General features: G+C 38.6%; 1 protein-coding gene across 1 annotated transcript; it reads right to left on the bottom strand.

Moving 5' to 3' along the window:
* Positions 1–1,281: 1,281 nt before the first annotated feature.
* Positions 1,282–15,817, bottom strand: LOC146484337 (ATP-binding cassette sub-family C member 4-like). The gene is made up of 7 exons (XM_085104880.1): positions 15,776–15,817; positions 15,162–15,702; positions 12,099–12,481; positions 8,834–10,173; positions 7,030–7,600; positions 4,588–4,724; positions 1,282–3,127 (listed from the first exon to the last, which is right to left on the bottom strand). Exons 2-7 carry the CDS (start codon positions 15,690–15,692, stop codon positions 2,259–2,261), a joined length of 3,831 nt encoding a protein of 1,276 aa, XP_084961006.1. The 5' UTR covers positions 15,693–15,702; positions 15,776–15,817; the 3' UTR covers positions 1,282–2,258.
* Positions 15,818–24,824: the final 9,007 nt, after the last annotated feature.

The raw sequence follows: 24,824 nt of genomic DNA, 5'->3' as shown, positions 1-24,824 counted from the left end.
TCTTAAGAGATGACAAAAATATATCTATACCTGCATTGATCATCGAACCACAGGTCACCAAAGCGTATGTGACACAGGCCACCATGCAAGCGTGATTTAAGAGTTTGTATGGAGTTAAAATTAAATCGAAATTTAGACAACAATTTTCCCTAAAAAACCCACAAAAAATATACTTAAGTCTGAAAAAGCTTACCCGGTGTGTTTTGCTTTGTTTTCAATGCTTCTCAGTGCTTCCAAACGCTGTTTTGAGCGGTTTATCTCTCAGCAGCTAGTCCACGTGCATCACTGTATTATGTTAATGACAAGGTAGGAAACAACAAGTCGAATTTGAATAAAATTTGGCCCGTCATTTGGGGAGAGCACTTCGAAAACCTCGCTAAAATTTGCTTGAAACTTAAGCTCTCGCTTACCTGCCTCATCATATGGCAAGAAGGATGATGTGCGGTCCCTCCTGGGTAGCTCATTTACGGAGGAGTTCATTTATTGAGACACAGGCCAAAGTTCATTTCAAATCGGGTGCCATTTTTGCCGCCTACCGAGCCGTGTCGCTGGAATGTTGGAACAAACTCACGGTCAAACCTAGGCACGAGTACTAAAATGTGCCCAGCCGGGGAGATCCACGGGAAGCCTTTGGCACGTAACAAACCACACACACCCCTCCCAGCTAAGTGCAGTTCTTATTTTTCTTACTCAGTCCGAAGTTTATGATTCAACGATCACCGATTCAACGAGCCGCAACATCGAAATAATATTGAAATCAAGCTATATAGTGTGAACAAGCTAATTTTGTGGTAAGTACTATGTGTGCTAATGAAAACTCTCACCTCCTTTAGTACAAGCGCCGCTCAAGTCACAAGTCTACACAAAGAACACTTTAACTCCATATATTATTTGTCAGCTTGCTAAAGGTAAGGTAAGTTTTGCTCTTAAAATAACTTAGTTTCTCGTTTGTGAATCCTTCTTCATTTATCGCCGAACAAAGAAATTGAGTTCACAATGAGCTAAGCCTTTTTGTACGCTTTTCATCTTTCTGAGAAACCCTAATTAAAAGCCACGCATGCGCATTTGAACAAAAAATTGTGACTGGTTATTTTAATGGAAATAAACTGTTTTCTAAGGAACCGCTCGTTAGAATTTCGTGAAATTTGACAAAACAGTAGTTTTCTAAAAGCGTAACTTGCCTACTATTAAAGTTATTTTTTTTTTGTTAAACCAAAAAAAAAATCTAACAGAGGGTATCTTCAAAAAACATTAAAGTGCAAAAACAACATTTACAGGAGATCTGTTTGTTAAAATTACATGAAGGCAGCGTCACTATGTCAGTATTTTGTGGGTTTTTCTGGATACAAAATATGGAAAAAATCTAACGAGTGCATTTTCTAAAAATTAAGAAAAACCATTATTTGTGGACGGTTAATAGCTTGCTGCGTTGCCATGGCAACGGCACTTTGTTCAACAAGAAGTATCAAAATTTATTCCTTCTTAGTTAATCTTGCACCATGCTAATTTCGGGTACTCAGAAGTACGTAGTTTTCAATAATGTTTACTAACACCTGTGTAATGGAAAAACTGTGTTCGGCCACCTTAAAGACCTAAGTAAGGCATTTCATACAGTCAACCATCCTATTTTGTTATCAAAACTTGATAAAAAAAAATTTGTGAGTAAAATCATCATGAGTCCTCTCTACTTCCAATATGTAACACTTTTTGAACTATTCAAGAATCTTCTCAAAATTTTGTCTTTCTACACGTCTCATGATAACTGAAATGCTCAAGAAGAATTTTAAGTGAAGTCTTAACTTTATATATGGGGGAAAGACATCAACATTCTGCACCCAAGACTGAAAAATTACATCTTTTCTTCATTGACTCTGAGACCAGACAAAACGGAGAAGTGATCAGTACAATGTACCAAGTACTCATATGACGGTTTGTTGGCAAAAACATGACATATCAACAAAGAGATGAATTTAACTTCTTCATTTCCAACCTTGGTACCTTTGATGTCACCATTTTACTGTAATACAGCATGAAAGAACTTCTAGACCTAAAATAGATAAAAGTGGTGACAAAAGATAATCCTGTCTCACCTCCTGTGAACATTAAAGTAAGCTTCCATAGCATTCATTAATCATTAATTTTATCTCTTACTTCTGTGGTTCAGAGAGTCTTGATATTGAAACCTTGCTTATAAAGGTTATTCTTTAATGTTATTAGATATCTAGGCCTGTTCCACGGGCCATATGAGCCAAGGTGCTTCATTTTCTATTCATTAGGTCATTGAACTTGTCAAATTCAACAATCATCCCATTCTGTAAAACCAAAATCATGTCACAGTCTCTAATTGTGTTCAAACGATGAGCAATAGTTATCACTGTCGAGTTCCTCAGTTTTTCACGCACCACTTTCCAAATTGTTTCTTCTGTGAATGGATCAACATGCGCAGTAGGCTCATCCAAGATGACGATCTTGTTTTGCTGCAACAACACACGAGCCAAACAAATTAACTGACGTTCCCCCACACTGACATTTGCACCATGTTCCAACAGCTCGTGATCCAGCTGTCCATCCAGACTTTCTACCAAATCTCTCAGCTGCACATCCTCTAACGTGTGCCATAAGTCTGCGTCCTGAAATTGCTCCATGAGATCGAGATTTTTCCTCAGTGTTCCACTAAAGAGAACTGGACTTTGGCCGAGAACGGATATACATCTTCGCGCGCTTTGAAGCTGAATATCCTTTATTGGAACATCATCAATTGTTATATCTCCATCCACGTCTGGCATGCGTAAAAGAGCTGCTACAAATGATGACTTTCCAGCACCCGTGCGGCCGGCAATACCGATCTTTGTTCCCCCTTTGATGTTAATATTCATTTTCTTAAGCACTTGCGGTCCCCCCGGATAGTACGTCAGTGATACGTCTTGGAACGTGATCTTTCCCTCACCAGGCCAGAATTCCGGGGGAAGTCGTTGCACATTGTATCCAGGCTCAGAATCAAGCTTGGTGTACGTCATGACTCTTTCAACCGACGTCATGTAATTCTCCACATCTGATGTTTTCCTTACAGCATATTGAGTCAAGACTACAGTCTGGATGACGTATACTAAGGCTAGACCGGCAAAGGCTAAATAAAGAAAGAGACGCTTAATTCAGCAGAATGTATAATGTTTCACTATTGATAGAGGCACTCGTCTTAGTATTATCGACGTTAATAGTGATGTTTTAAATTATATTTGGATAAGCAGATAAATTTTTTTTTTTTTAATTATTGGTATCTATCGAAAAGCGCCACTAGATTTTAACCGTGAACAGTAGTAAGCCAATGTCACATTCAGAGCGTTTTTCTAATTTCGGTAAAGAAAAATCACAAAATAGGAAATGTGTGACTATTTGGATCACTATTTGCATTGATAACGGAAAGCCAGTGACCACAAGTGAGCAATTGAAACCTGAAGACAAAGACAGAAAATCGCTGGATAATATATATAAAAAAAATTTAGTTTGCCAACATACGTACAGATTTAGCGAACCAGCCAACCACCCAATGCTATGAAATAGATGATATGTCCACGATAAAAATTCTAGGAAAAAATTCCCGAGCCCCCAGCAGTAATCGAACCCACGATCTTCCAGTTACTAGTCTGGATGCTCTAACCACTAAGCTATGGGTGACTCGTGGTAAGCAGATCACAAGCTTGGGGATATAAGTCTCAGGACTTCGCATCTCCCGAGTACAATGGACACTCATCATATAATTCGCTTATATGATCAGTTTTTTATCGGATGTAGTAAACTGATCGACTGAATTTTCGATAGAAACTATCCATCGCGAATCCATGAAAAGCCTTACCTGGTAGTGGTGATCCGCGTACCTACCGCAAGAGAACTTTCAGGGTCTTGGTGTTTGTTTATAGTTCGATTTTACAGATCATTATTACCACTACCAGGCGTTAGTAGTGCTTGTTCTTATCATGGAAAAATCAACGATTTCCCCGGAGAGTGCCGTTCCTTGATTCCGTGGGAGCAAACAGCGCCGGCTCTCCGTCTTACCCTGAGATGTAGGGTAAGGAAGTTCCACACAGGCTGTCAGGGTGTTGGTTAGAATGGTTGGGAAGTTTCAGTTAAGAGTCGAGCGAATGGTTTGAATGAATCTTTGACATTTCTTTTAGGGTCTTGCCACAGTAAATTTGCGCGGAAACCTTCGCCTACTCTCCTTCCTATTTCACCAATATATATATTCACTAAAGGTTTATTTTACAAATAAATAGAGTTCATGATTATTATCTCTTTCTTTTGCATAAAGTGAAGGTCACGTCCTTGTAGTAAATAAAATATATCGTTTCAACAGATCACGAGGGTCCCGAATTGGGTCGCCATCCACCCTTCAATCTTGATCTCCAACCATTCTGAGCAAAATACGAAAGCCTGTAAGGTGCGGGCCCTAATTCACTGTAAAGCAGGGCTAGTGCTCGAAATATCAGATTTTGGACCTCTTTACGGTGGCCAGTTTACTTTATTAATATAACTTATCTGATACAACTGATCTGATAAAAGTTACTCTTTCCAAAACTATCACATACGTACCAGGATCTTGAGACACCAAAACTGCCACAAGGGCTACAGTAGCAGTTAACAGGGAAGTGAGAAGATCCAAACGTACACCAAGCCACCTGCCACTAGCCAACACCAAAATGAACGATTGATTATGAACATCTTGATATCTACAGGGAAAAGTAAAATGTAGTCACTTAAAGCAGGACTTACAAATCCTTCTAACCGTATAGGTTTGAGACCAAAATAAACCTAAAGGATAATGAGCAGTCCACTTTTTGTCAAAATGATAAAGAGACCCTCATCCGCCTCTTCTGGACTTGTGAGATATCCACTCTTTTTTGGCAAGGTTTTAGACAATGGGCAATCAACCGAGGAGAACTTTCAAATATTACTAATCTATCACCATATCTGGTATTAGGGTTAAAGCCAAACGAGAACAAAAGCATAAACTTCTACTTTTTGATCGCCAGATATTTTATTTGGATATGTAAAATGTGCAGTATTTCTCCCAAAATAGAAAACTTTTCCCTTTTCCTCTCACGTCACGACATAACAAAAACGTTTTCTTAATCCACATTCAAACCTCTACTTTTATCTCTCTATTATCTCTATATTTTTTTTCTTTTCTCTCTCTCTCCTATGTAATAGTTTTGTAAGTAATATTAAACGCGTATTGTAAATAAACCAATGTACTGTAAGTGTTATAAGTATTTTATCTTAGTTGTGTTAGTGCCCCATTTCAAGTAGTATTTATTGTTGCAGCAGAGTATTGTATTTTTGTATTGTAATGTTAGTAATTGTGTTGCAATAAAATAAAAAAAAATAAAATGAAATAAAAATTAAAAAGAGGTTTGAGACGGGCGCCTTACCCATTTATAACAGAACTAAAGTAAAGGACGAGCTTTGATTGGTAAAGTAAGCATTTACTATTTGCCAATTGGAGCCCATGTGACACGTTAATTTTGTACGCGACAAGGTACGGATCGTGGACAGAGATCCAGACTGGTTTACGAGAGGAGTTCGGGAGGCAGTTTACATCAGAGCCTAGAAGCCGGCCCTAGATACCAAATCACTGTAAACAAGACTCTAGCAGAGTCGAAAGCTTAGAATTTTTTGCTATACGGTGTGGCGTCCAAAATTTATAAATTCAACCAAAATTGTACATCCCTACGCAATTAACTATTCCGCTAAATGACAATAATAATAGGGTTCTTTAAAACGCATCAAACATAGGTCTAGATGCTGTTTACAAATCAGACTCACCAGTTTCAATGAAAGAAGGCTACTTAGCGTAATTAATTGAAACTATTTGCGTAGTATACCTTTTCCAAGGATTGGCCAAAATACTCATGATGTAGAATTCTGCCATAAGGACGTCATTGCAGATGTTTTTTTTTTTTTCTCAATACTTTTTTAGGCATTATAACATTCTTTTTAAAGTATATTAAAACACATGAGATGTCGTTCCCTACTGAAGAGAGTTTTGAAGTAGATTGCTTGTTGAGAGAAAGGACCATAAGGATTCATTCTTTGAGCTTGAATTTTCCTGTTAGAGATCTGAATAAACCTAACTAAACTTGTCTTTGTTCATCTTTAAATTTTTTGAAAACCCTTAAGCATTCTGAAGATTTTCTTAATATAATGGTCTTTGTTTACCCCTGCGGCTCTTCTTAAATTAGAAAAAGAGTATCATTACTGAAGTTTCTCTGGTTAATACATTTTAGCCCTCGAACGTAGTACATAGAGTAATACGTAGATAGGTATTACGTAGAGGTGCAGAGCTGCAAGTGAAATTTATGAAACTCATATGTGTGTAGATACCATGAGTAGATTGCAGTTATGTACGCGATTGAAGCAGCTGCGAAAAGAAGGACTGAACCCAATACAATTGTCGCGCCGGTAATTCACGTTTATAAATTTCCATTATCTCGTAGAAGGCGCAGCTTTCGCGCTATCCATTTGTCAGTTCAGTTTAAGGGGAAATATCATGGGAGATCGATGGGAGATATCATGATTTTTGGCCAAAATTCACTAAATTTAAATTTTATACACTGTGTTAATTAATTTCTCAATCGTTAATTTAAAGAAATATTAATAGTGATTCTAAGACGAAAGGTTGAACCAAAATATAGTACAACCGGTGATTTTTAGTGCGTTACAACAGCGAAATTCGAAAACGTCCGCCAGAGGTGTTTTAAATTTGAACCCCACTCTATCTTGGCCATCTGTCGGCGAAAATATCCGTGGATATTTTCTTTGCATTTTGATAGTCTTTAAGTGGAATATTGTCATTATATCTTGGTTGCTATCAACCGAATAGCGTCTTTCCAATTTTCAATGTGTCACTAAAAATAGCGTGATACTGTCCCTTTAATATGCTTTAAAATGAAATAGAGATTTGGGTGCTTTGTTCTGAAATTGAGTGCTTACGGGTCGCGAACAAGGTTTGCAACTATGAGTGAGATTTTGTACCTGTAAAAGTGATCCACAAAATATCTTTGTTTTCCTCTTGTCCGAACCGTGTCCAGCCCATCCAGGGTTTCCGAAATATGAGAGAAGACGGGACTGCGGCATATCGACTCCAACCGTTTGAGCCCTCGTGATGTTTTCAAGTAATACCTCGAGATGAAAACTACCAAAATAGCTAACGGAACAACAACAATCAGAAGCCATGGATTCGTGACAACTGGAACAAGAATTCCTGCAAATAACATTAGTGTATACTGGATTGACTGCAGGAATGTTTTAGGTAAAACTTCATCCAAACAGCCTATATCTTTAGAGAAGCGATTCATGATTCTTCCCACGGGATTTGAATCAAAGAAAAGAACTGGTGCTTGTAAAACAGCCCAGGCCATTTTATCATGAAGACGCTCTGAACATCTCAGACAAACAGAAAGGAATCCATACGCTCGAATGATGCCAAAAACAAAGGATGCACCAACCAGACAGCCATAGATAGTCAGGTTTATCTTGTGTCGTTGATCTGCTGGATGCTTCTTTGAAAGAAGCGAGAGCCATGCGTCAGGGGAAACTATCATTACTACGGAAATAAAGGTAAGAAAACGTTAAAAACATGTGACAGCGTTAAACGACCAAGATCATTTTTTTGTCTAATGATCAATGTACTTATATTAGTTTGTCTAAACGTGAGTAAATCAACTGTTAAGGCGCTCTCTGGACTTTGATTTTCTTAGGACCTTTGAGAGTTTATTGTGACATGATCAGGTATGTAACATCAGGTATTTATACAATGAACAGTGTAAAAATCGCGTTTTGATTGGTGTAGCGGAATCTGTGATTAGAGTATAGACGGAGGAATGACGTCATCGAGTGGTGTGACCGGCGCACGTTCGGTGATGTTCAGCTCAGTCAATGCGATACTTGCTCACGAAATGTGTTGATATGTTTTTGTTATTGTATAAAACAAATAGATTTCATTTTGCCGTGGGTGCGTACAGCACAGAGGACGTCAAAACGTGGTGAGAACATCAGTCACGCTACTCGCCTGCGGCCCAAGCTTACTTCTTTGTTCTCACCACGTTTAGACGTCATCTGTGTGTTATCAGAGTACAGACCCACGACAAAATCTGTACCTTTAAAAGGCCCTCCGGTATTCATCAGTACATTCTCCGAATTAATCTAAACCAATTGTTGCAAATGAAAACACAACCTTTGCTTTGTACCAATCTTGTTTAGATCGATTGGTGAACTTGCGGAAGCAAGCCAGAACCTATTCTAAGCTGACCTCCAGTCTTAAGGCGGACAACCTGTGAGGGGATATCACTAAATATTCACATCAATTAGAGCTGCATTTCCCTCTCTTTTTTATGGAAACATTAAATGTCTGCAGTTTGTGTAAATTATTATTAATATACTATTATTATTATTATTATTATTATTATTATTATTATTATTATTATTATTTTTCAAGTTTGTATGTAATGTACGTTTCCAAGTCTCTATGTAAGAGTGAAATGATAAAAAATATAAATGAAAGTTCAAAAGTGGTTTAGAATAAGGTTTTGTAGTTATGGAAACTAGAGATGTCATAGCTTAAATTTAGCAGTGTTTTGAAAATAATGCTGACTTGTTATCTCCTACGATGCGATCATCTATTTCTGGTTTTTACAAAAGAAACTAAACTGTAAGAACTTCTGATGCGAAATGGTAGAATGGTAGTAAATCTTGGAATAAACTGAAGGGGAATTAAGTTGACAAAGGCAGTGCTAGCTGAACGATGTCTAACTAAGGAAAATAAATTGTTGTGGCTTACCTTGAGCAAAAAGGCACAGAAACGCTACTGCAAAGATCACCGGCGTAGATGCTCCGCTTCTGAAGTACTTCCAGTAAAGCTTAGATGACACCACTCCGATAGAGCGATCTTCCTCCGTTAATGGTAGACTCTCAGGTTTATAGTTTGGGGTGACAATTCTTCGACACGGGCCAGAAATTTCATCCATATCCTCTTTCTCCTCAATGAAGATGTTATCTGACTCATTTCCATTCAGTTTCTTATAGAGCGGGTCAACTGTTGTATTCAGAATACCTTTTTCTTTTACCTCAGTGAAACGTCCTTCTCCTAACACACGCCCTTTGTATAAAACAATAACGTTGTCAGCTTGTTTCATGAGGTATTCTTGATGAGTTGCCACCACGCGGATTTTATTACTCAACAGATCTTTGATGCACTTGCTGAAGATATGTTGGCCAACCGTCAAATCTACAGCACTTAGAGGGTCATCCAACAAGTAAATGTCTGCATCGGCATAGACAGCACGTGCTAAACCTACTCTCGCACGCTGACCTCCGCTAAGCACTTCACCGTGTTCTCCAACAACCGTTTCATCCCAGTCGGGAAATTGTTCGATGTCCTTTGTTAAAGCACATGCTTTGATTATTCTGAAATATTTGAGTTCATCGTATGGCTCACCAAACAAAATATTTTCTCTTAATGTCCCAGAAAAGACCCATGGTAATTGAGGCACATAAACGAGAGTTCCTGGACACCTTATAATCCCACTTATATCGGAAACCTCGCCAGCGATCGCTGAAAGAAGAAGAGATTTGCCACTACCAACTGGTCCAGTGATGACTGTTAAACTTTCTGGAGCTGCGGAAAAATTTATATCTTGCAGAATAAATTCAGTTTCTCGTTTGATTTGTTTCTTTGTAAGACTTGACACGCTCAAAGTCGGGCTGTGTGGTTCTTTCACCTTATCAGCAGCGGGAACATCATGAATTTTTACCCGAGGATCTACCCGTACGTTTCTATTTGAGCTCGAAAAGTTTCCGTTGCGGATAATTCCGTTGTCAGGGGCCTGATCAAAGCAAATTAAAGGTAGGTTTTCGAGAAGGAGAAATTCTTCCAATCTGCCAAGAGAAACATAGGCGTCGTATGTTTGTAGTAAGCTATAGGCCAAGTTGAAGCAAACTGAATGTCGTAGAATGTTCACAAAAGAGATGAGCATGAAAACATTAACTGGTGTGAGTGGCTGACTGGTTAATATAAGAGCGATGACAGACACCAGGGTTGCCATTGATACTGAAGTGTACTCCAAAGCGGCAATGGCTGACAATACGGCACTCTTCATGCGCATAATGCTGACCTCTTGTCTGGAAAAGGTACAGATGAAGTCCTAAGATAACTTAGCCAACTTGGGATTTTTAAAAGAAAGGTGAGAGAATAGGATATGTTACGCTTATTAAACCAGGGCCCCTTGGCAGTCGATGAAGGAAGTTGCCACCGTGTTCCGACTCATCCCTAGGTGTTTTACCTTTCAGGGAAGGTTTGTCCCAGTGCACTTTGAATATGCCACAAGAAAGAGGAATTAAAGGAACGAATTTAAATTTTTATTAAATTGGTCTTATTGTAAACCAGGCTAGGGTAATATGAAGAGCAAGCTTAGTGTTTAGTCCTACTGTTTGAGGTTATGGAAACGTCATTCAGTTATTTGCCGAGTCAAATTCAATGAAATAATATCAATTAAAATGTGAACGGATTGGATTTTAATTTTTTAAGAGCGACTCTCCCTTAGAAGCTCATATTAAATTTTCATCTATAAAATAGATTTCGCTGATAACTCTCCATACAACTTCTCTTGACAGGTAGGTAACAAATATGAAATACTGATGGAGAAATTTAATTTTCTTAAATTTTGTGATTCGAACTTTTTGCACCTCACGGACGTGCTCGAAACGCAGTGGCGAGATCGTGAATTTTGGAAAACTTGCAACTGTTTCAAAATATATAACATCAATTGTTTATTTTACTGTAAATGTATGCATTACACTAATTGTATATATTACACTATATGTATTTTTGTATATTTTAATGGTTTATGGCAAAAAATTGAATTGAATTGAATTGTTCTGGAGAATACAGATCATTCAAAACCTCGCTAGTTATAAACGATGACCCTTCAAGTTTATAAATATGATGAATTGCAATCATAAGCTTTAATTCCTGTAATAAATATAAGGGCACAAAGTTTATCTACTTTGAGCACTTATCGCAACACGCGATTTAACTCAAGTTCAGACGAATAAACTGCGAAAGTGGCTCGTACTCACAGGCTGTTCTACATATCAGTGGAAAGTTTCATTGACATTGACATTTATTTGCCTTTTTTCCCAATATATTGTCAATTAATCCATACAGTAGAACTCTGAAGGGAGACGAAAAACTGTTCGAGCTAGCGGGGGTTCGAGTTATCGGTGTAGATCGAAAATTCGACCTTTCATGTAAATAATTTATAGTAATTATTGATTATCAGCACTGCAGTATACAACCCAGGGCAAATTAAACTTACTCTCATCAGAAACTGTGTCCCATGTAAACTGAAGCTTACAAAAAACCTGATAAAAAAACCTTTGCCAACATTTTAAAGAAAGAATTGGAACGCCTTGAGATGTGAACATTATGAACTTGTACTATGAACGTTTTGTTTTGTATGTGACAGCTTAGCAGGCAGTGTATGCATTTTGACTAAAAAAATCGGAAATGACTATCAAATGCGTGATCTATTGCACTGATTAAGAACAGTCAATTCCAGTGTTTTTTACCGATAACCTGACAGGAAGAGCTAATGGGATGACATCAGTGGTGAGTTGCAAGAACCAGAATTCTAGGTAAATTTGGGGTAAATTTCGATCAAGGGAAACAAAATTTAGTTCGAGTTAGCGAGGAATTCGTTATCCGAGTTCGAGTTTTCAGAGTAAAAGTGACTAAAAAGTAGGGTAAAATCCAAGGGAGACGGGAATCGAACCCGAGCCACATTAGTGGAAGGCGAGTGTTCTACCACTGCGCCAATCCTGCTCCTCTAACAAACATCCTGTATGCATGGAGGCCCTTATGAAGCCCTTCTAAGTTAAGATGTATTCCAAGTATGCCTTCTTAACAATAGTTTACTGTTATCCCAATAGTCTATTGTTAAATAACGATACATCTTCACTTTGAAGGACGCCGTGAATATGTCCCCTGCTTGTAGTAGAATTGATTAACTCACGAATAACTTCAGCTACGCATTATCTGAACATACCTCCGAGTGTTTTTGATCTTTTCGCGGTATTCATCTTCCCACGCTTGCGTTTTGATTGCGCGGATCCCAGAGACAACCTGGTTCATCAAGGAAATTCGACGGTCGGATAACCCAGCTGTGCGCAGGCGCAGTACAGCACCAACACAGGACAACCCGGCAAAATATGGTAGCAGAAAACAAAGGAAACAAACTGCCATTAGAGCCTGCCAGCCAATCAAGTAAACAAGTAACCATGTTCCTACCAGGAGCTCAAGAAATGATGCCGTCATGTTAAAAAACAACGCGACAGTGTCCTCCTCCAATCGCTGAACATCGTTTGATACCAGGTCAATTACGTGACCCGTGGAAAACTTTGACAATGCATTCTTGCTGAGAAGAAGCGACTGTAAAGGAACAAACATATTACATTTAAATAAATGGAACATTATAATAACGAAGTAATCCAACTGTTACTCATGTAAAACTATCATTTAATTTCAATATAACATAGTTTCAGCGCCCCTCCCCCTTACCCGTCTACACTAGCACACCCTATCAATACAACCACCAACTGGAATCTCAATCGATGAATGGTGACCACCTACCAAAAAGTATTTCAGATACAATACAATGAATGTTACTTTGGGTTTCTTTATATCTACGGCGTCCGTAGATCACAAAAATAACTCTTTGCTCTTTCGTGAACTTTTTTAAAAGGTTCTGAATTGTCTCTATCGCGTAATAATGTCATTATCATTCGATACATTTTTCCTGCCCTTTCATTGGCCGAGAACGAACCACGTGACCTGCAAATAACTGCCTACAAATAATGATCTGCTCATTTGCAATACCATCCAACTGTGTTTTGCTTCAGATAATATTCTGCTCATGCGTAACTGAAAATTATGAACAACAAACTCGGTGATCGAATGATAAAACAATTATTGAACTCGGTTATCGCAAAATATTGTGATTTGTTAGCGTCTCGCAGATCAATTATTTGCCTCAGCCTTCGGCTTCGGCAAATAATTGATCTGCTTGCCACAAATTACGATATTTTGCTCAACCTTGTCCAATAATTGTTAATTATTTCCTTGGAGTTTTATTTCCTAATCTCGTCCAATTTTGCCGTCCAACAACGGGAGAAAAAGCAAGACGACCAACAGCTGGAGAAACAAATTGACTCTCTCTCTTATTCTCCAAGGAGGCGAGTATTCATGAGATTTTGTTGACAAAATGAACTTGAACCCGACAAAAGTTTTCTGTTTTTCAATATATTGTTTTTCTTGCGGTGTTGACACTTCAACTACAGCTAACTTAAGAGCAGTCTTTTAAGCTCATTTTTTCGGTCCATGATCGTTATTTTCCTTGGAGTTCTATTTTGTATTTTGGTCCCATTTTGCCATTTTATTTAAGAAAATTTGATTCTTAGCTTAAATAGTCAAACAAACGTCTCTCAACACTGTATTGTTGGCATAAACTACTGACAAGTTTTTCTCGAATAAATTTCTAATTTTAGCAATTATTTGTGACAATCTTAACGCAGAACAAATGAGAACAGATGCAAATACTTAAAACAATAGGATATAACGGCAAAGAGTATGTGTGAATATTTTTCCCTGAAAATCGTCTCGAAGAACGTTCGTTAAAAGCGAATGTAAAATTTTTGAACTTAAACAAAGTGTGATTTCAATTTCTTAAAAACAATGCTTACGCAGAAAATTAATTCACCTGTTTGTGCGAATTTTTCAAAGATCGTTGTTTAGTTTACTTCTGTATTGCTTGCTATGAACAATCAGAGTTTGTTTCGTCTTGTTTTGTTTTTCCTTGTTTTGTTTTTTGTTTTTTTTTTCATTTATTACTCCAGAATATATTTGAAGTCTGTTTTATCGTTAGTTTACTCTAGTCTTTTTCTCTGAGGTTTACGTACGGCTTTCTTGATAAGTAAAATTTACTAGACAATAACAGTGACAGTTCGCAAACCGGTTTTCCTCGATCAAGAGAGTTGAAAGCACTTGATCGCCATGACTTATTTCAGTTTCTCAACCAAACAAATATCGATCCAAGTTTTAGCTTTTGACACCAATAATCTTTTGCTGTTATTTACCAGAAACAGAAAAATTGACCTTCCAGGGTTTTGGAGTTGGGGGGGGGGGGGGGGGGGACTTGTTTTCTTGTGAAAGCCAGCAGCTTGTGAAGACCCAGTTTCGTTGTTCAAGTTTCCGTATATAATATCTGCTTCATTGTTCGTTATGAAAGCGGGATTGAATGATCCAGGTTGACCGTAGCTGTACATAATTTTCCGTTTCAAATATTCACGCGTTAAGGCAATAAGTAGCTTTTATAAGTGACAGACTTTGTGCAAAAATTCTCACGATTTTATTCAGTGATGAAACTTTATCTTCGTGAAACCTTTGGTGAAACACCGTTCCAAGAACGAAAGAAAATAGAGACAACAGCTGAAATTCCATTATTTCACGGTTGAAATCTAGTGGCGTCCATTCAGCAGCAAAACTAATGACAAACTGTCTGAAATTGTCGGGTTTGTTGGAAAAACCTTAATATACTTAATACGAATATGTAAGGTAGGTTGTTTCTGTAAGTGATGGATACTTTATTTTAATAAAATATTTTTTTTAACCATACAAAAAGGGTGGGCTAAAGCCCCCTCTAGCCCCTCCCCCTCCGCGGCCCCTGCTTTTAGGAATTTCCTTTCTAGCTGCAGCACTTGATTTCCATGTATTTTTGGTACAAACAACCCGGAACACCACTTACCTATCTTAGTCTAAAAATCTTGTAAGTTATTCAGTGGTTCTTTATTTTAAGCTTGATTTTATCATAGTTAATCAAAGGCAATGGTTATGAACGTAAAAAAACTTCTTTGTTATATGTTTTTGTTAGCATTTTTGGCCTTGACCGTGCACAGACCACAACAGAGTTTAAAATGTGTTGTAGCAACTGACTAATAGAAACGTTCCTGTTAAGATATTCAAATGTGGTGTGCACGTGAAAACAAAGGATTGTGCACGGACTTATTCTAAGGAAAGCTCTTCGTGTATTTCCTATATTAATTTTTTGCCTTACCTTGAGGTAAATTATTCCTTTCAGCGCGCTGCTAATTCTGATACCCCACAGTTCATATCTGAATTCACTATAGTGCATACACATGCAACCGATAAAGGCATTCACACCCATAGCTATTGCACAGCCGTACAGAGAATAAGTATGCAATGGCTCATCTGACATCAATGATACTATGAGATAGCCAAGAAGCAATGGTTGAACAAGCCGACAAATTGAACATACGCCCTTGATTGAGATAAGGACCAGAATTTCTTTGACGGAGATCATCTTTATCACGCTTTTCCACAATTTTGGTGTTTTACCAACTCCTTTACTTGTTTCAATTTCTCTGTTCCAATTTTCTTGAAGTTTCCTGACCACAGAGCAGGTACTGTTTTCTCTAGCAAGAGGTAAAAAGTCAGTTTCCTGAAGAGCACGTTCACTGCCGGTCTTGAAGATAATGTTCATCCATTGAAAGAAAAGAATAGACGCGAAGCTAACTTTTTCTTCTTCATTTCTGATGGAGAGCTTTCTGTATTCATTTTTCGCCATGTTCTAACATCTGAAAGAACAAGATCCAAAAATTAAGGTTGAATATGCCAAAAGATGAAGGGAGCAACTTAACTCAAACTCACCAATTGTGGGGCTGTACACCCTGAGTAACAAACGTTTCTTTCGTGCGACTGACTGTTGAGAGGAAAGAGCACGGAAAATAAATAAAAGAAGTGAAGCTTACAATTTGAATTCAACAAGCTGTAACTTTTTCAGTATGCAAAAATGAAAAAGCGGTCAAGGCACGATTTAGGAGAAATATAAGATATTTATAATCCGTCATCCCCTCTCTTGGCAAGTAATTTAGCGAGTAGCAATAATTTGGAGCTGTACTATGCTAACGCGGTTAAGGTCGCAAAGGAGCCTAGGCATGAATAAATTCATAACCCAAATTTCCGGGGTACTTGTTTTCTTCTAAAGATTGAAATCTTTGATTTTTGAGAGTCGATTACGTTGAGACTCAATAGAGATATTGGCGCAATGGTGGACGTACATCGTGATAGTCGTTTTACTGGGGGATCGCATTTTGTGGTGGTATTTAGAGCTACTAAGGTTAGAATGTTTGTGTCCAAGGTTTTATCTTAAGAAGCTTCCCAAGTTAAAGAATTTTATTGCCTAGTTGTTAATCACAATCTCTTTTTGTGACGTGGCAAAAACCTGTTTTTGCAATTTTAGGACTCATTGTTATTGGGTTAGTGAAATAGAGACTTTGAAAAAAATTGATCTTAATTTTGAAATAACTCAAGGTTTAGCTCCCTCGTGTATCAATTTCCAATACTCTACATTCGCGACTAAAGCTTGTACACAAATTATAGTTTTTCTCGCCTCGTACGACGCAATAATATGTTCAACAACGTGCACCAAAACACGTAAATTTAATTATGATAACACACTCTATGATGAGAGTCACACGATAGTCCACCATTTTGAAAATCGTTAGGGGTATTGGGTCTCCTGTGGAAATTTAAGGACTTACTCACTAACAACAGCATAATGCCTTCTACGCCTTCCCAGAAGGGAGGCAGTAAAATGAATGAATGATAATAAATATATCGCCGTTATGTTTGAACCCTCTATCTTCTGTTGTTACGAAGGAAAAAGTCACTAGAAATGGAAGTGTTTTCCTTGCGCTTCAAGTCATCAAATGATTGTCTGAATCGATGCTATCAACTCAAAGGAAATTCGTTATCACTAATCTGCTTTACAATTTGTGCGACCATTTATACCCTGTAACGCTTGCACTTTTAAATTTTTTTTGTATTTTACGGTCTTTTATAACGGAGCTCCGCGAGCCCCATAGCAAAGAGAAATTGGTACCGTCCGCACCTCCGTCCATACCTCCGCCCGTCGATATAAGCCATCGTGAATTGCCACACGCAAGTTAACTCTGTGCTGCAAAGAGCGTTTTTTTCGGCGGGAAGTTGCGTGGCCAGCTGCTTTTTAGAAAAACAAACTGAAAATTTTAAAGAAAGCAAGAAAGTTATAAATTCATCTACTCGTTGAATATGTCGACAAACGTGGAAAGAAGAGAAAGGGAGAGAGAAAGAAAACGAAAACGCGGGCGATGAATAAGCAAAGTTCAACGTAAAAAAAAGCAATTGACGAATGTCAGTCGTAAAGACAGAGTATTTTCCGTTTCAGTTTGTTCGGTACACCTTGTGGAAGCGGAGGCAGTAAGTCACTTTTCTCATTATTTTTCTCTGTTTGTGAGCGGGCAGTATCCTGAAAATCCTACAATCTGACTGGGTCCGGGAGTAACAGAATTTTCCTATCTCTTACGGTCACGGTAACAACACGCGGGGAATCTTGAAGTGAAATCATTTTACCGTCCGATTGGGCGCGACGAAACGTTGAATATTTTCTCTTGAAGTGAAACATATCGCTCACTAAACGTTGTAAAACGAATGAAAAACTCAGCAATGGAATAAAGGGATTGTTTGTTCTCCCAAGAGGCCAGTATTCATTTGATTTTGTCGGCAAAGCTTTGCTGGTTTGCTGTTTTGCAGTTTTTCTTGCAGTGTTGACACGTCATTTGACCTAAGCTTAATAATATTGTTAACTGCAGAGCGGTCTTTTGAGCTCAGTCTTAAAGTCCATGTTTATTATTTCCCTTGGAGTTTTATTTTCTGATCTCGTCTTATTTAACTTCATTTAAGAAAAATTTGATTCTTAGCTTAAACAGTCAAACAAACGCCTCGCAACACAGTGTATCGTTGGCATGAACTTTGACAAATTCTTCTTGCACACATTTCTCTAACTTTAGCATTGATTTGTGACAATCTTGACAGAAAACAAACACAAATACTTAAAATAATAAGATATAAAGGAAGAGAGTAAGATGTGTGACTATTTTTCACTGAAATTTTTTTTAAACAACTTTCGTTATTAAAAGCGAATGTAAAAATTTGAAGTGTGATTTCATTTTCGTCAAAAGAAAACTTACGCAGAACATTTGTTCGCTTGATTGTGCGAATTTTTCATAGAGGTTTAGTTTATTTCTGTACTGCTTGCTATGAAATGTCACAGAGTTTTTTCCATTTATTACTCAAGGATATGTTTAAAGTCTGTTTTATCGTTAGTCTAGCCTTTCTCTCTGAGGATTATACGTACGGCTATCTATCTATCTATCTATCTATCTATCTATCTATCTATCTATCTGCCCTTAATTTGCCTCCATCAAAAATGACGATTCTTGTAAATCGGTCAGCGGTAATTAAATAAAATAAATAGATAAATAGATAAAAACAGATTAGTAAACACCATCAATTTAAAGGTAGTTTACAAATGCTCTTATTGTTCTAGGAAAATATGAAAAATTGTAGTAGTCTGTATGTGTAAACGGGACCTCGTAAGCTTTCTCATTTATATGGCGACAAATACTCCCCATGGGGAAGAGATATTTTATGGTGTGCTTTCTTAATAAGCAAAATTAACTAGAGAGTGACAGTGCGGCGTAGCCCACTGATTCTGTTCAACAGATTCTGTTGGAGTTAGAATCTTACTATTATGTCCGAAGCCACTGCAACGGAGAACGAATTTCAACAGTTTATTCACAATCTAAATGTTCCTCGTCTTACGGAAGTTATGAGCGCAAGCCTGGAAGGCCCTATGACCTATGAGGAATGCAAAGAGGTTCTAGCGTCTTTGGGTGATGGCAAATCGCCTGGTAATGATGGCTTTACAACGGATGTCTGCAATGTATTCTTCGATATCCTGGGAGGTGACTTAGTTGAAAGCCTCAATACGGCTCATGAAAAAGGCGAATTGTCAATCTCACAGCGCAGAGGCTTGATAACACTGCTACCCAAAGATGAATCCTCTTTGTCAGATCTTAAAAATTGGCGCCCAAAACTCTTCTAAATGTGAACTAAGTGTATTGAATTGCATCGAAAGCCATAGCAAGAAGAATGGAATATGTACTCGTCCATCTGATTCAATCAGCGTAAGATCAGCGTTTTCCGCATAGTTGCCAAGAAAAACTACTTCTGCATTTAATAGGACGCACTATCCTTGATTAAGCTGTATATCTTGCGTGTACAAATCCATAACATTACGCGCGCTTCTTGAGAATCTGACCCTTGCAGGGAAAGTTCAATAAGGATTCCTTGTAGCGGAAAGAAATGGAAGAAATTCAGGAATTAAAAACAAAAATACAAGCCAATTAATAGGGTAGTATTTGCTTTATTTTTTCCTACACTGGCTGCGGTCAAATGGGAGTGTTAATGTGTTTAATGTTAGTGTCAAGTGGCTGGTACAGAACTCCACTTAGCCGGGAGGGGGTGTGTGGTTTGTTGCATGTCAAAGGCTTCCCGTGGACTTCCCCTGTTGGGCACATTTTACTACTCGTGCCTAGGTTTGACCGTGAGTTTGTAACAACATTGCACGGACACGGCTCGGTCGGCGGCAAAAATGGTACATTTGAAACGAACTTTGTTTTCAACGCAGGCCTGTGTCTCAATAAATGAACTCTTCCGAAAATCAGCTGCCCGGGAAGGACCGCACATCATCCTTCTTGCGATATGGCGAGGCAGGTAAGCGAGTGCTTAAGTTTCAAGCAAACTGAAGCAAGGTTTTCAAAGTGCTCTCCGCAAATGACGGGCCAAATTTCATTCAAATTCGACTTGTAGTTTCCAACCTTGTCATTAACATAATACAGTGATGCACGTGGACCAGCCGCTGAGCGATAAATCACTCAAAACGACGTTTGGAAGCACTGAGAATCCTTAAAAACATAGCTAAAGACACTGGGTAAGCTTTTTCAGACTTAATAATATTTTGTGTTGGTTTTTGAGGAAATATTGTTGTCTAAATTTCGATTTAATTTTAACGCCATACAAACTCTTATATCACGCTTGCATGGTAACCTGTGTCACAAACGCTTTGGTGACCTGTGTTAATACTGGCGTTCACCGCATCAAATTCTATTATTTATCATTCACCGAATAATTCAAAACAATGGAAAATTAAGTGAGAATATTATTTAGTATGTGACACAGGCATACTTGTAAAAAAAATCCGAGTGCTCTTAACAGGAGTCGAACCTAACACTTTCCAATTACTAGTTCGGATGCTCTACCACTGAGCTACAGGAGACTCGTGGGAGCTAAGGCCATTAAACTAGGTTCATGAAACAAACATCCTGCATACTGCTCGGATTGGAATGTCATGTGTAGTATATGCGCAATGGAATAAATGTGATGGAGTATTTTAAGCCTGGTAAATAAATGAGAATGATGTATTATTCAGTAAGTGACAAGCATACTCGAGTGTTCCTATCGGAAGTCGAACCTAAGACCTCCGATTACTAGTTCGAATGCTCTAACACTGAGCTACGGGAGACTCTTATATCAGCCGTTACTAGCAGCTCCCCAGTTTTACCTTTGGACACTCTTTCAAGCCGGAACTATTAAGAACGCTGAAATCATTTTTGTGGCATCTTCCTTCTGGGAAGGTCAGGAGCTACTATGTTATGGTGTTGTGCGTAAGTCCGTAAATCGGAACTTTCGGAATTGCAGAATTTACCCGAAGTTAGGTCGAGTTTACCACGACAGGTTGACGAGATCTCAGTCGGCTTCATTCGTACGGAAGATCCTTGTATTCATATCAAAATGGCTGCCGTTTCTTTCATGCGTGGATTTTCAAGGTGGCAATTTGTGGTTCTTGGAAGGAAAACACAGGTTTTCAATACTGTAAATCAAAAGAACAACTTCTAAGGAACACTCTGCTGCTTAAAAAGAGGAAATCAGTGATTTCATAGCAAAGAAATAATTCCTGTTCGAGATTTTGTGTCAAGGCGAAACATGTGCGATCGTAAAAAAGATCTGCAAATCATCACGTGAGCTGTTAGCCTCCCACGCAGTCGTTTTTAGGGGACTCGTATTACCTCCTCCCCACAAACGCCTGCTTACCCAAGCGCCACATTCCTTTCCCTTTGTTTTACTCCCCAAGCACTTAAGCCAATCACCATCGAGGCACTGTCCAATGACATCAAATCAAATTCCTGGTTACAACGGCTGCTTCCGTTTCTCGCTAGCTTTGTACGGTCTCGGTCTCTGGTCAGTACAGTCTTGAGACTCAGATGCGGGACTTAAGTTGGAATATATATACTTTTTCACTTCTGGAATGGCTGGTCATAGCTGAAACGCCAAAACAAATATTGAATGTGAATATAAGCGTTTCTCGTGCGACGTTTTGACACCGTTATCAGCTGGGAGAGTCAAAATCTTCGGGAAAGTGTAGTCGATCTTCTTCGCCTGATCGAGTTGACAGTCGACGAAGATATTACCTTTTACGCTACTCTACGTTACTCTGGAGGAGATTTGTTCGTTTGGACGAAGTGCTTCTAGAGACTAACTCGATTCAAAGGGAGATCTGCAGTATTTATCTGTCCATTAAAGACTATTTTAAAAACTGAAAGTTAAACGACGAAGAGCCGATCAACTTGTGGTCCTTGTGGCTTTGTCAGCTAATGCCGCACATGCCCCCGAACAAATTGCAGCAACAAATGCAAAATCTTTAACATTTACCGACATATCGGGTAATATTTCAGTTTCCTCCACACCGACAAGGTCGACAAGATTGAAGGCAAACCTTGATAAATATTAAAGCGACTTTACGTAACCAGTCGGCAAATTGACGAAAATATCGCTATTTCCCGTCACGAACTCTTTGATTGCAGTCCGTTGATAGGCATTTTAACGAGAAATTTTGAACATAGGGCACACAATACTCAAAGCTCACGTAAGCTCGTAAAAGTTCTGTCTCCGCCGTGATGTTTTCACTGCATGTTCGAGACCGTGAGAGGCGTTCTCAGGTCAAGGTCAACCTTCCAGATTTTAGAAGGTTCACTGTGATTGGCTTAGCGGCGGAAAGGAATGTGGCGCTTGGGTAAGCAGGTGTTTGTGGGGAGGAGGTAATACGAGTCCCCTAAAAACGACTGCGTGGGTGGCTAGTGAGCTGTAGACGTCCTCTGAAATTTTTGCGTGCTCCTGGGAATCCACTTTACAAAATACTATAGGTTTGAATGTGAATTTCACCGTGCTTTATGTTAAATTGGTCGATTTGTCATATTTCAAATAGCTTTGGCGAAATTTTTGAAAAACGTAGTCAGTTTAAAAGAGTCGAGAAATTGCGCTTTAGTGACTCGCAGTTCGCTTGGATCGGTCACCTTCATTCGAGGCGAAACTTGAACGAATTTGCCTTTCAAGCGTGAACACAGGTCTGCCCGAATGAATTTTTCAATTAAGAAAGCTTATTGCCTGTTTATCTGTGCGTCTTGATTCACGGAATTTCTTCACTTCGTTTGTAAACCATGGGAGAGCCAAACCATATCTATTACTGTCCCCTGTGTATTAAAGTGTAAACAAACCGAAATCCTCTGGCGCATACCAAATTCGCCCATATGACAACACGATCAAATTAAGCTGCACAATTTTGGCACTGACTGGAGCTGTTCATTAACCCCTCTGAATTTTATACAACATTGCTTTTTTACTGCAATATTCTACAAAAATAAAGCAGTAGCCACATGCAGTCATAGACTGCCTTTTATTGTTAATTGCATTATATTTGGTGCTACATAGAGCAACAACAACAGGACCCAACCAATAAAATCTGATTATCACTCAACACCCAATTTAGCGGTGAAGTTAGCAGTACTTTGTGAAGACTGGTACCGCGGCTTCCTAAAGAATGGGATTCTACAGACGTTCGGAAGAAAGCATGCAGCACTATATAGTTTTATGTAGCGCCGTGAACCTTCATTAGAACCTACATTAAATAAAAAAAAGCCTAAAAGTTTCCTAAATGTTACTACAAAAAATAATTACAACAAAGAGAGAACTCATGAAATTTACTATTACCGTCAATCGTCAATGATCTTTGCACCTAATGCTCCAATCCCAACTCTACACTTCACGCTTTCATTCAATGTAGCAACCTCGCATTATCCTTGTTTTCTGTCATGGTTTAACAATATTCATTGTCTAAAGGTGAATCTTTCCAGACAGACGCTCTTTCAAACTTAAATAAATAAACAATGGAAGATTGGAAAGCTAGCCCCAATTTCGTTCCCTACTCTCTCTTTTTTCTGCTTTTTAGGGGGAGGAGGAGCAGGGCTTTTTACAATGACTATTGTAATGGTTCCTGCCCGGGGGGGACTCTCATATGAAAGGGGCGGGGATACTCGTCGGAAGTTTTGAATTTAAACCCCTGAAGGAGACCAATCTGAGCATGGCCCAAACTTTTATGACCCCCTAAACGAGACCATTTTAATGAAATTTTATTTTTTCATTGTAGTTCACATTTCGACTGATCGCAAACTCCGAAAACTGGTGTTACTAGTAGCTTTTAGTATTAGTAACACTAGAAAGTTTTGTGTTAGTCTATGCAAAGAAGAAGGACTTAATGGGAGAAAGTAGTTGGTACAAGCCTTCAAGAGCTCCATTTCAAACCAAAGTGCAAGTCAGGGGGGGTGATCAGGGCAAACTCTTTTTCGCTTAATAAACACACCACCGTATGCCTAACTACTCTAGGGTGTTGCAGTGTGATGAGGTTTGTCACGTGACTTGTCGACGCCCAAACCCTGACTCTGACCCAAAACTAACCCTAACTCAAAGAACTGACCCAAAGGCCAAAGCAATGACACTAATTCTGCAATCCCAAAAATAACCCTGGGTTGGAGTCAAGGTTAGCAATTGCCGTTTCTTGCCCGGGTCACGTGATTTGAATTGTCCTCATAACAACACAGACAAATAATAAATAACAGTAACTTCTCGCGTGCAACCCTAAAAGAGACCTTCACGGCTAAATATAACGTAAGTGAGACCAAAATCCAAAATTTACACCCCTAAGCGAGACGACGAACATGCCCGCTCCTTTCATATGAGAGTCCCCCGGGGTTCCTGTGGTGTATTCTAAGTGTGCAAATAAGAATTTTATGGCTTCAATCCGAAAACATCTTCGTATTTTACAACCACAACGCGGCCAGTGGAATAGTAATAGCAGTCAAAGCAGGAGAAACAGCAACAGAAAGAACAGAAAGTGTTATTTTGTATATTTCGATATAACGTCATAGATAAGTGCTCACAAATTAAGGAACCGTTAAAAGTTGGGCGCTCAATGGCATCATTGGGGAGATTGAAGCTATCATGTGTGACCGACTCAATATACGATGCAGACGATGGATGCGAGGATTGTTGGTACGCTTGTTTCTTTATACCAATAATACATAAGTCCGTGACGTTTATTCTGAGAGCCCGCTCAATACAAAAACCCGGATAATACGGACACTATTGCGTGTCCGTATTCAGAGTGAGTCGTGTTCCACTGTATTTCTAAGTGAGACATATTGAGATAGATTTCCATATGCTAATTCTGAAATTTTCTCTGAGATTGGGAGATTGCAGCGATCATGTGGACCACGGCTCAATATAGTGGTATTTTTTTGAAGTTTATAGGATTGATGCGATGATAGCAAAACCACCGAGTGTTATATTCACTGAATATTTTTTGACCATGCATCGACTGACCATTGAAAAAGATTGAAAATTAAAGCATAGTTCTTGATTGTCGATGCGTAGCCGGAGCCTTACAGTAGACTGAAAAAATGTTTCTTTCGACATAATGTTCGAT

Source organism: Pavona decussata, unplaced genomic scaffold, assembly GCF_977016875.1.
Source record: "Pavona decussata unplaced genomic scaffold, jaPavDecu1.1 SCAFFOLD_34, whole genome shotgun sequence".
Classification (NCBI taxonomy): Eukaryota; Metazoa; Cnidaria; class Anthozoa; order Scleractinia; family Agariciidae; genus Pavona; species Pavona decussata.
Note: the sequence above shows the minus strand (reverse complement) of the source record. Positions and strands in the feature narration are given on the sequence as shown.